The following is a 13,138-nucleotide window of genomic DNA, read 5'->3' as shown; positions in this document are numbered from 1 at the left end:
CAAAACTATAAAAGGGTCAAAAAAAGAACTAGATAAGTCCATGTGGGATATGTCCATCAACGGCTATTAGTCAAGATGGTCAGGGATGCAACCCCCTGCTCTAGGTGTCCCTAGCCTCTGATTGCCAGAAGCTGGGAGTGGATGACCAGGAATGGATCACTCAGTGATTGCCTGTTCTGTTCATTCCCTCAGAAGCACCTGGCATTGGCACTGTTGGAAGACAGGATACTGGGCTAGATGGACCATTGGTTTGTCCCAGTATGGCTGCTCTTATGTTCTTACAATTTGGGGGACAATAAGGGGTAAGAGAGGGCTGTCCTATGGTAAAAGCTTTGGGGTAATCAATATGGGTGAATCTAGTAATCCAAGCTGTACTTTATTCTTTTTAGCACTGGAATTCAGTCATATTAAGGACAATGTGTCACACACACATGAATGTTGTCATTATTACTGTACATTGTTGAGTAGTTTTTGATGGACTGGACTGGAGCTAGGTGAGAAATGGGAAATTAGAGAAGAAGTAGTTTTTTGAGTTTTTCTTTGGATGATCAGATAAATGGTTCTATGAAATCGTCACCTGTTTTGTGAGGAGTTGACTAACCAAACAGTGGTCCATGATGCGATCCACACTCTCTCTTTCAAGTCTCCTCCTTTGTACATGAGCTGAAAAAGATATTTGTGAGCCTAAATGACATATGCTTCCCATTGTTTAATGGCCATTTTATAGATATTATTCATATATTTGCTCCCCCCCGAGAAGTTAACATTGTGGAAAGACATGTAATGCTAATGTGTTGCACTTATAGACAGTAGTGTTTTCCATCCAAAGATCTCAAAGGGTGGTAGAAACTCCAGTAAATTAAGCTTAATGAATTAGGTATTATCTGCATTTTAGAGATGGAATAACTGAAACATAGAGAAGTTAAGTGACAGAACTGGGAATAGAACCCATAGTCTCCAGACCATGTTTCTGAGGACCCAATGAAGTCAATTGAAAGAATCCTGCTAACTTCAGTGGGCTTTGGATCAGGTCCTAACAACTGAAAAAAACTGAGGTAATGTCCTAGATGTCACACAATTCAGATATATTCTTGTTCTGGCTTTAGGAAATGACTGTGTAGAAGGCCTGTTAATCAACTGAATAATCTCTGGAGCTGGCTGGAAACAGGACTTGTGAAAAATGTTGAAGTTTTGGGAACTTGTTTTCATTCCACATTAGTCCTTTAGAAATTTTTCATGAAAAAAACATGAGAGCATGACAGAGCAAGAGAGAGAGATACCCAACCTGCACTAGACCAGCAGTTAGGGCATGCACCTAGGATGTGGGAGACCAGCACTCCCTGCTTCAGAAAGCATGGTCTAGCAAATAGCGAACAGGCCTGGCTCTGCCGCAGACCTTCTGTGGAACCTTGGACAAGTCACTTCACCTTTGTCCTCTCTTCACTCTTTGTCTTTCTCATCTATTTACAGTATGAACACCTCAGGGCAGAGCCTGTACCCCCATCCCAGATGGGGCCTGTAGGTGCTGCTGTAGAACAAATAAAATGTAATGATATTATTAAACAAAGGGTTTGAACACAGATTTAATGTATCTTTTCCTAGAAAAGAGGCTCCAGACTTTCCTTATAATTTAACCGTGACTGATAGTAATAATAAGACAACCACAGTCCATTATGTCTCTGATACTTTATCAAACCCCTATGGTTGGATGGCTCTGCTCTTGGACCAGGAGACTTACACTCTGACTTTTGGTAACCCTTTTGTCAGCAAACAACTGCAGGTAATGCTGCTGTTTATTTATTTATTTATTTATAAAATGGCTTTTGTAATGGATGAACGGCATTCACCAAAACCATATCAAGGAACAAGGGAAGAGAAATCCTCCCATTGTTCTGGATGGGCAAACAAAGAAGAAGTACTGCATGCTCATAAAAGAACACAAGATAGTCTTCAGATCACATACACCGGCACCTTTATGAAATTGGTCTGAGCTGGACGGGCATTCTAGGCACTATTGGTGAATGTTCGCCCCAGTGCATAGGGCCAGAACAAGACCTATGCACCACTTAAGACCCACCAAAGCTTGGTTTTGATGGTCCATAATTTCTAGCCATGTTTTAATGTGGTCAGGAGGATTGATTTAGCATCCATTTCCCACATATCATACATAGGTTTTAACATTCTATGCTTCTGATACCAAATGACAAAAGAATCCATTACTCGTTAAGAAAATGCATGCTCATTATGTTTCCTTCCATCTAGTACTCGGCTACATTTGATAACTTCATTGCTGGGAATTACTTACTGGTGGAACATGAGAGCCTCCCATCCTATGTTGAGGTCTTGGTGTTCTGTGGGACAAGGCCTGGTCAGCCACTCCAGTCACTTCCTTCACACGATCATAACAAGGGCTGTGACTGGTTTTTCAACAGCAAATTGGGGAAGCTAACCTATTTAGGTAAGTGCAATGCAACTAACACATGTAACTTTGTGCAAATGAGCAGTTCAGGAGTGGCCAATCTGCAATTAAAGGCCCTGATCTGCAAGGTCTTAGGCATGGACATAGCTTTAAGTCAATAGGACTACCCAAATAACAAGTTAGGTACATGCCCAAGTCTTTGCAGGGTCAGGGCCTTAATCTCTTAGTTATCCACAAAGGAGGGTACAGCATGAGCCTTGGCAACTGGTGCTTTGGAGGTGAAAAGGCTTTGGAGTCCATTATCAATCTCTTAAATTCCCCAACTTAAATGTTTTAGGAGACATTTGCTGTGAGTCCAATCCTGCACCCACTGAAAGTCATGGGAGTATTTTTTTTGACTAAGGATTATTAATATGCAGAAAGGGTTCTTACATCGTGAACTCTCAGTGGTTTTGTAGGCCCATGGGTTTGAAAACATTGACTTTTTTAGAAATAATTTCTAAATATTGTGAATATTGACTGTTCTTTATTGTGATCACCAATGCCTGCTAATTTTGCAATTTGGCATTGGCAACCTCTTCAAAACCTGGGACTTTCACCCCTTTATCCTTTTCTCCAGCAAATCAGTCACTCTGGTGCTAAATTCTGGTTGTGAAAGGAGAAGTAATGATTAGGACCATGATTAATAATGGCAGTACCGGAAGTTACTAGACCTCACAGTACCCTTAGGAGGCAGCTATTCTCATTGCTATTTCACACATAAGCTATATCTATACTGCAACCAGGGTGTAACTTGGAGCTCCCACAGATGTACTTGCACTCCCTTTATTCCAGTTTATACAGTTAAAAACAGCAGGGAGAACACCATGATGCAGGCTTCAACGCCGGCAATAGACCCCCCGGATAGCGTACTTCATGGTAGTGTAGACATACCCTTAGCTACGCTAAAACACAGAGGGCCTAAATCTGACTCACGTAGACCATTTTGACACTCATACAACTTCATTGACTTTATTGAGTTACTTCTGATTTGCAATGATCTGATTGCAGTAAAACCTAGAGAAGTTAAGTGACTACCCAAGGTTGTGCTAGACATCTATCACAGAGCAAAAAATCTTGATTTCTTTGCAATTTACTAACAGTAAGGAGGGAAAAAAAAGACACATACAGCTACACGCAAATCTGATGATAATTCCTCACTGAAGACCTATTATTTCAAGTACATATATGTCAACAGTTGGGCACTTTGGATACCCTGCATAAAATTTTCCCTGAAATAGGGAAGCCTGGGAAAGCTGAAAAACCGTGGCACATTTCTTGGCACGTTATTGACATTAAAGAAATAGATCTGACTAATGCTGTCAGCAATAGTGAGCTATGATGTACCATTTAGCACGCAGCAGTCTCAAACATAATGGTTACATTTCTATTCCTCCTTCCGTCTTGTTTGCATTCTGATTGTGTTGCATTTAGTACATGGTTTTTTAATACAGGGAAAAAGATTCACGTCTGGCGTTCAAATGAATGAAAACACCTCTACTTCACATTTATAATCCATGCTGAGAACATTTGACTAGACTGCAACTAGTACTTTATTAACATTATAACTGGGAGACCACTAATATAATATTGTTACTGAAAAGCTAACTTTGTGGTGAGGGAGAAAATCTGAAATGAATGGATTTGTAGTGTTGAAGTGTCACTTAATTGCTTTCCTAAACTCTAGTGCACATCACTGGAAGTTAAAGTTAAACAATTTCAAATCGGAAATAAGGCACACCTTTTTAACAGTGAGGATTATCAACCGTTGGAACAAAACTACATGAGGGTATGGTGGTTTCTCCGGCACTTGAAGTCTTTAGATTAAGTTTGGATATCTTTCTAAAAAAAAAAACCTCCATCACAGGTTATTGGACTCCATGCAGGAATCACTGGGTGAAATTCTCTGCTCTGTGCTATGCAGGAGGTCAGACAAGATGGCCACAGTGGTCCCTTCCAGCCTTAAAATAGATGAATCTGTAAATTGAAACAGAGAGAACGACACTTTTGGTTTTAGCCCTCGGAACGCTCTGCTGTTTAACATTGTGAGCTGTTTTTTTATTTTTGTTACATTTAACTATATGAAATAATTAGTCAACTAATTAATCCAGTTTACAAGCTTTGTAGGATTCTTCAGCTGTCACTCACATCCAAGCCTGAGGCCTATGTTTAGTCTCAGTTCTCTTGTTCATGTGACTTGGTCTCCATGGCTACTGGCTGCATCTGCTGACACCCTACTCTCTATTTACTGCTTAATTAAGAATTTCACGCTCAGCCCTTATCTGCTGCTAAGAACAAGAACATACTGTTAAGAAATTCCAAATTTAGGCTGCTGCACAAGGAAAGCCTTTCTTGTAGGCCTGACTGTGTGGAGCCTCTTTAACTATTCTCTTGGCAACTGAGCTGCCACCCTTCAATCAAAAATCATTAAATGGGGCAGAGATAATGAGCATGTAGCATATCAAAAGGAGGATGTTTGCTTGTGCTAAGGAGGAAAAGCTGTAAGGGCCTATAAGCAGCCGCCACTTCAAAGGAAGAGGGGGCTGCCCCGTCAGCAGGGCTGATAAAGCATCATTTGTTCCTGCTTGACTTATGTAAAAGGTCTGGTATGTTAGAGTCCCGTCTTGCAGACGCGAGTCCGCGCTCTTGGTGCTCGTGTGTCAGCAGTTAGGCAGCTGGGCCCAAACAGCATCAGCCAGAGCGTATAATCACTTGACTCCGTCTCGACAATGGACACTTGTAGGGGGTGGTCAGGGGGAGGTCCCTAGGATAATAGGAACACAATTATTGCAGCTGCTCGGGAGGGCTATAATTCTTCCTGGAGAAAGTAGCAGGCCCTCGCAGAGCTGGGGGAAGACCTTGAGTGTATTATTCATATTCTGACTTTTGGAAGCACTTTGCTGTATCGGTGGGGTTCCAGCAGCTGCTCATGTATCGCCTCTCTCTAATAATTGTACATTCTGTCAGGGGTCAACTTACTTTTGACCCTCTCCCTTTGTGCCAGTTAAAAGGCTTTTTAGGGCAAACTGTTGGGTAGTGGCAGGGGTGCATTAAATCCAAAATTAACATCAGTAAATACGGCTCAGATGCCAGCTCATTCAGAGGCAGGCTCCTAAATTCACACAGCCCTTTGCTCAGCCCCAATGGAAATTTAAAAAAACGACCCAATAACTGGGAAGATATTGTTATTCAAAAAAGCCAAACAGCTGAATGAATCTGCCTCAGCCAGCATTGGGGACTGCTCATGTTCAGCTCAGATGCTCTCTACGCCCCCCTTGTCTGATCGGTCACGGAATTTGACCAGCATCCTGCAAGCTCTAGTCTTCGGGGAATGAGGCTCTCTGACACAAAGGACGAGAAAATATAAGGTTGGGAACAAGGTGGTTAAGCTGCCCCGGTGCTTTCCTTGTTTGGAAATTAAAGCGTGGAACAAACAATGCAGAAGACTCCTAATGTGGAGGGATTATAATTATAATGGGCGATAAGTGGAACCCACAGGATCCAGTGTTTCTGATGCATGGAGGACACGTACAATGATCCTGTTAACCAAGGTGCTGACTGCTACCTACGCACATTAATCCTGTTAACTAACTCCCATGCAGCCCTTTGAAAAAGGATTTTTTTCAGAAGTTCAAAATACAAGGTGCTCACGGGCAGATTATTCCCCTTCGCTGCTGGGGGAAGAGGGTTGTAGTCGCCTGTGCTGAACGAATTTGGGGGCTACTCTCATCCATACCTCTGTAACTATGCTCTTAGGGTTGCTATGCATCCTTGTGTACGTGGGAAGATGCTATTTTCCTCCAGGACATCTTGCGTCCCAAAAGAAGTGCTCCGAGAGCATTTGTGGGTCCTGTAGTCACTGTCTGGCCCTATGAAACACTAACCTACTGTGACACAGGCTCACGTCATGACTGCGTTTTGACACAACATCGCCACGTTGTGGCATGATGATCTCATGTCACAGTGTGGAGAGGTAAATGTCAGACTGGGGCAAACTCAGACAGTGGCATCTTTAAGTCTGATGTATTCTATGCAGACTACAGTAATGGCTTGTTTTGGACTGTCAGCTCTTTGAGACAGGGACTGTTTTTTCATTATGTAAGTGCACAGCAGCTACCAGGATGGGGCCCTGATCCTTGACTGGGGCCTCTGGGCAGTACCACCATATAAATAACCAGTGGAATGTATTTTAAAACCCTAGTGTTGTGAAACCCTTTGAAATTACAAAGTTGTTTTCATTTCAAAGAGTTCAAGATAGAACCATTTTTCATTTGTTTTTCAATTTTTATGACCTTTTCATTATTATTATCATTATTAATTACATTTGCATTGTAGTAGCATCTGGGAGCAGAGTCTTGAACCAGGATCCTTTTGTGGTAAGCACTGTACACATACGTACAACAAAAAGATGGTCCCTGCCCCAAAGAGCTTACACTCCAAGTATAAATCAAGACAAACCAGATGGATAAATAGACAGGTGGGGTCAGGGAAATGCCAGGAAGCAATGGGACAATATTCGTCAACATGATAGACAGTGGTCTCAAACTGATTGTTAGGGTTTTTTTGCAGGCATTGTGGCAAAGGAGAGTTCAGAGGAGAGATTTGAAGGTGGATAATGAGGTGGCTTAGCAGATCTTTATGGGAGCAACTCCCAAACATAAGGGGCAGCATGGGAGAACGCATGAAGGTGCTTGTTTGAAAATTTAATTACTGGGGAATGAAGGTGGAGGTTGACCTCTCAGTAGTGAATCAGAGATGATAGGTAGGGTGGGGATAGGCAGTGAAGGGCCTTGAAAATGAAGACAAGGAAGCTTATTAATTGAAACATTTTTAGTTGAAATATTTGTCAAAAACATGATTTAAACTTTATGAACATGGTTACTGAACTTTTTCAAGTTACTCCAAGCCCATTTTCCAATGAACTTAATATATGGACCTTGTCTCCTTGAAGTCAATGGGACTACTCACATGTAAAGTGACACAGGATCAAGGCTTAGCATTGTATTGGTGCTGCATCAAACCAGGTTTGCTGTTTAATTAGTTTAAGCAACCTGAATTTCATTATTTTGATCATTCTTTCTTGTAAATACCTAAGGCCTGATCCAAACTCCATTGTAGCCAAAGGGAGGTTTTCATTGATCTCAGTAGGAGAAGAGCAGGTCTCTAAAGAGTTGTTCTTTACATTGAAAATTACGGTATGAGCAAAACAAAGATGCTTCATTCATATTCATTGCCCAAGTTTCAAGGGGCATTTTGGATGAAAGATTTGAAGTGGGAAGCTGGATGGCTCAGGAGATTGGTAACGCAATAATAAGCCTTTAACGTCTAGCCAGTTTGAATTCAGACCGGGTAAGTAGTTTCCAAAGGTCACAGTACTATTGAACCCTTTTTAATGGCCTATATGTGAGGATATGATTTAGTCACGGAAATCACGAATTCCATGACTTTACTGGACCTCTGTGACTTCGGCTTCAGCTATCAGCGGTGGGGGTGGAGCTGGGGCTATGCTTCCCTGACCCGCGGCTTCAGCTGGAGCCAGGGCTGTGTGTGACCCCCCCACACACCACCTCTTTGATGGGGCCTGAGTGAGAACTGCTTCTGTGTGTCCCTGCCTCATGGCTTCAGCCGAGGCTGAAGTCAGAGCTGTCCCCTGCTCTTCCGTAGAAGTGGGGCTGTGGTTGTCAGTCCCCCACCATGGGGCTCCAGCTGTCATTCCCCCTACCCTCTCCAGCCCTCTCTCCCCTGTTATTTTTAGTAAAAGTCATGAACAGGCAGGGGCGGCTCTACAAATCACGCTGCCCGCAGCGCGCGCGCGCGCGCCCCAGTCCTCCGCCCGGCCCGTCCCCTTCTTCTCGCTTCTCGCATCCTGGGGCAGGCTGAGGCTGGCTCGAGCTCGCTGGGCGGCGCGCCGGCGCAGCACCGGCGAGCCCGACCGCCGGGGACCTGCGGCCTGCCGCCCGCGAGCGGAGCCGAGGAGCGTGGGCGGAGGAGCGCCGCCGCCACGCGCCGCGCATGACCGGCAGTCGTCCGCCTCCCGCCCCGTGCCCGCGCATGCGCCGGCGCGGAGCCACCCGAGCCCAATGACGCCCCTCCCCTGATGCCCGCGCGGGCGCGCGGCCCGCTGGTGCCTAGAGCCGCCCCTGTGAACAGGTCACAGCTCCTGTGAATTTTTGTTTATTGCCCGCGACTGTCCATGACTTTTACTAAAAATAACCATGACAAAATCTTAACCTTACTTCTCTGAAATGAGTTGAGTGTTCTCATTTCAGTTCCTAGCGGACAGGTGCCCCAATCACTGACCCACGTAAAAACACCCTCACACACAGCACCAATTGTCATCCTCGTTGGCAGCCTCAGTGGAGAGGCCAAAAAGTGAGTGGATTGTGGTGATCAGAAAATGAAGACTAAACCACACTCTTTCACTCTTAGAGATAGTCCTTGTAATTCTGGATTGAAGCTCATTAGTATGGGAGATTGAGGAAGCTCATGCTGCCTCAGTCTTTGCTGCAGCCATTATTAATCCATTAAGAGAGGAAGCCAGACTTGGTTTGCCAGATTTTAAGGTTTTATATTGCTGCCCAGCAGCATGGTATCCAAATCCATATGATAATACAGTTCTGAGCACCCTAGTATATGGCACCTTCTAGTAATTGACCAAATATTCTATCTCCATCTCCCCAGCTTTGGAAGATCTGTCTCATGCGTAGTGCTGCAGATGCCTTGTAGTTGAGTGTGATTTCTAAAAGTTTTGATGTTTCCCATGATCTATGTCGGCCCTATTGATGTTGAATGGCATAATGTTGTTTCTTATTTGTAAGTCAGGCTATTGGAGCATTTATCCTACTTTCAACACTTTCTAATAACCACAGGCAAGTTTTCTGTCACTACATAGCTGATGAAAGACTGTTTTGCTCCTCCTTCACATCAACTCAGAGACCTAAACCAGGGGAAGGAAGATGCCAGGAAGTTTGAATTCAAGAAGGCCTTTATGTATGATTCACAGCCCAAGCATCCAGGAAGGGCTGTAATCAGACAGAAAATTGATGGGCCTGATAAAGTTTTTATACAACTAGGCCCTGGAGCCTTATAACTGCATGTTGCGAAGAGGCACCTTAATCCAATGTTTACTAATGACATCCTTTATCTGTGTTGCCTGTATCTCTTCCTGTTCCTTGCCTAAATGATGATAATATACTCAATATATAAACAAAACCACCCAGAGAACTAGGTAATTATGTCCTTGTCCGCTCTCTGGGCTTGAATCTCCACTGCCTGGGCAGGGCCGCCCAGAGGATTCAGGGGGCCTGGGGCAAAGCAATTTCAGGTGCCCCTTCCATAGCAAAAAGTTGCAATACTTTAGAATACTATATTCTTGTGGGGGCCCCTGCAGGACCTGGGGCCTGGGACAAATTGCCCCACTCCACCCTCCCCTCCCCCAGGCAGCCCTGTGCATGGGACCTTGTGTAGGCATTTATTCCTGAGTGAAGTGGGTGTAAAATGCTTTCCAATCAGCATGATTGTGCTTTACACCTACTTTGCCTTGCACTAGCATAAATAATTACATTAAGTGCCAGGCTGTAGAGAATCAAACCCTGTAGTTTTTAACCAAGCTGATAAGTTAGTGATGTGGTTAGCTCTAAGCATGGTTAGGATTATCACCCAACTTGAGTAGTTAGCATGGCAGCTAACCAGGAGCTGCTTTTGTCATTGGCCTGGCCTAGTATCTGGTTGTCTTCATGTAACCAGGCTGCAGTAGTGTTACCTGTTGTATAAACAGGGCCCCTTCACCAGGTCTATGTAGCAACGATAAACAATCCTCCTTGTGCCGAGCTTTCTGTGCGGTGGGAAATCCCAGCATTCTCTGTTTCATGTGTTGCTGGTGCCATTCTGAATGTCTGCTGGATATTCTATTCCCTGCTGAGGCAGTATGGGGATAGCTGACCAGATTTTCCCTGAATGCATTGTTGCAAACAGAGGGAATCAGACAAACCGGGATGTACTGTGAAAAAAGCTGTGTGTGTGTGTGTTGTAACCAAGTCAGATGAGCATATTTCATACCTTGTTACAAAAGCACGGTTGTAGGATTCTCCTGTACCTTGCAACTGTTTATACTCTGGTGTAATTCCATTGATTTCACAGGATTATTTCTGATTTGCCCTGAAATAAATGAGAGGAAAATGAATAGTGAATAGACTGGCCTACAGCAGATGGTCTAAACCATTCTCCTAAAACAATAAGTTACTTCAGGTAGTCCTACGTCTCAGCTCTCTCCTGTTATGATAGATTGCCTCATTGTTTATACCCAAATTACCCTTTGCCTCCCTTTTACCTTATTTTACTGCTGAGTTCATTCCTGACAGAATTAGAACTAAGCCTCAGTCTGGCATCATTTGTGAAAGGAACATATTTTTGTTCAGGCTTTTCACTGCCAGCTTTATCTTTCTGGCATTAATTCTACTAATAAGGTTTTCTTTGTTTCTGACCACTAATGCTGAGGTGAAGCAGTACCACAAGAACAGCATTAATCTCTCCGTGGTACTCATGTTGCCCCAGCACCCTAATGCCTCACAATCTTTAATCAGGTATCAGGGGGGTAGCCGTGTTAGTCTGGATCTATAAAAGCAGCAAAGAGTCACCCACGAAAGCTCATGCTCTAATACGTCGGTTAGTCTATAAGGTGCCACAGGACTCTTTGCAATCTTTAATCAGTTTATCCTCACAACACCCCTGGGAGTTAGGGAAGTGCCCTGGTCCCCATTTCACAGATGGGGAGTTGAGGCGCACAGACACTAAGTTCACACAGGAAGTTTGCAGCAGGGCAAGAAATTGAACCCGGTGCTCCAGGCTAGCACCCTAACAACGACACCCATCTCCACAAGAGACAGAAGCAGAGTGGCAGACCAAACTCAATGGCATTATTAAGTGGAGTCCCTGTATGGCGACTTTGCACTTCAGAGTGGCTTTTGCAAATATGGCACCAGACTGTAATTAACTATTGGGAAACAAGGTGTCGCTGAAGAGCAGAGTTGTGGCACCTGATTACGAATTAATCAGGCATGGGAAAACCCACATGGAATCCCATTCTGTTTAATTATGGAATCCTCATTCGGCATAGGAGCATATGCTCCTAACTCAGTCTAGTGTTTTAAACTGACATCAGATAGTAATTATCAGAAAGAATCAAGTATTTTGATTATTCCCACTAATTTATTGACACTTAAAATTAATGGACCTCAGACATTCTAAATTAGCTTGGTTGCACTGGGAGATGGGAAGGGAGGTAAGGAGAAGTGGGTCTCACAATTTAAAAGGACAAAGGCCTGTTTAAAGATAAGGTAGGTAAAGTACAAGGTGACATGCACTTCCATTGTCAGGTTAAGGTGCATGTTGTGGAGAAGATAAGAGTGTTCTTGAATGGCTAGCTAGTAGGAGTTCTCCTTTGTAACATTGCTTCTGTAGAGCTATGAGCATAGTCATGTAGCCTTGGAACCTTTCCCCCGCTCTAGATTCACCAATTTTAAGGTCAGGAGATAGCTTTATGATCAGCCCTGTGGCCTGAGGCTCTAGAACAGAGATCGGCAACCTTTCAGAAGTGGTGTGCCAAGTCTTCATTTATTCATTCTAATTTAAGGTTTCGCGTGCCAGTAATACATTGTAATGTTTTTAGAAGGTCTCTTTCTGTAGGTCTATAATATAATTAAACTATTGTTGTATGTAAAGTAAATAAGGTTTTTAAAATGTTTAAGAAGCTTCATGTAAAATTAAATTAAAATGCAGAGCCCCCCCGGACTGGTGGCCAGGACCCAGGCAGTGTGAGTGCCACTGAAAAGCAGCTCGCGTGCTGCCTTTGGCACCCGTGCCATAGGTTGCCTACCCCTGCTCTAGAAGGTAAAGAGCTCCTTGTTCCTATTTGGTGAATGAGGGAAGAATGGTCACAGAGTTGCTTCATCTGCATACGTTATTTATTCAGAACTCAAGATGGACAGAAGTTCCAGAGGAGAAGAAGCTCTCTTCCCCGCTCTGTTGGTGAACAGTGGGAATTGTGGCTACAGTGAGCACTTCATCTGCATGAGCTTCTTACCCAGAATTCCTCCAGTGATACTTGGGAGTCACCATAACTGTACACACACTCAGAATTGGTTTGGAATTGGAACTGAGGCAAGAGCTCACATCTTTAGTAGTAAGGGTCTTTTCAAGGGTCCTACATCACTGCTGATTTCCCTTTATTGAGGCGTCTGTACTGTGGGGACAATTATCTGCTGAAACCCACAAGGTAGCTTCTTGAGGGGATGCAATGCAGAGTGGGCTCTTTGTTGAAGCCACTGAGAATAACAGCAGAGGTGAGTAAATTCTCTGGTAGGGTTCTTCCTATCCAGCAACCAAATAAAGCTGAAATCATTGTAGTTGGGTTAAGTGATGGAGCCTCAGGACAGGACCTGGCAGAATTTTGCAAGGGATTGGAGGCAAGTCTGCCCAAGTGCACCTCAGTACTCTGGGACTACGCTACCCATTGACACCAAACCGTGAGTTGTGTTTAGCGGAGGGACAAGACAGAAGTGATGTGGTAAAAGGGGCATTTGCCTACTGGACATTCACATTGGCAAGTAGGGAATCAAGTTAAAAGACTATTGCAAAGTTACCATGGGGGAAAGCTCTAGATCCCACTGTCAACAAGGTTGC

The 13,138-nt window shown here is 43.9% G+C and overlaps 1 protein-coding gene across 1 annotated transcript in view; it reads left to right on the top strand.

The window, feature by feature from the left end:
* PKHD1 (PKHD1 ciliary IPT domain containing fibrocystin/polyductin) overlaps window positions 1–13,138 on the top strand; it is a 306,693-nt gene that overhangs the window by 164,096 nt on the left and 129,459 nt on the right. The window contains exons 28-29 of the mRNA XM_039532757.1: window positions 1,603–1,780; window positions 2,263–2,458. Of these exons, the coding sequence (XP_039388691.1) occupies window positions 1,603–1,780; window positions 2,263–2,458 (374 nt within the window). The remainder of the gene's footprint in view (window positions 1–1,602; window positions 1,781–2,262; window positions 2,459–13,138) is intronic.

Source organism: Mauremys reevesii, linkage group 3 (assembly GCF_016161935.1).
Source record: "Mauremys reevesii isolate NIE-2019 linkage group 3, ASM1616193v1, whole genome shotgun sequence".
Classification (NCBI taxonomy): Eukaryota; Metazoa; Chordata; order Testudines; family Geoemydidae; genus Mauremys; species Mauremys reevesii.
This window is presented reverse-complemented; position numbering and strand designations above follow the sequence as displayed.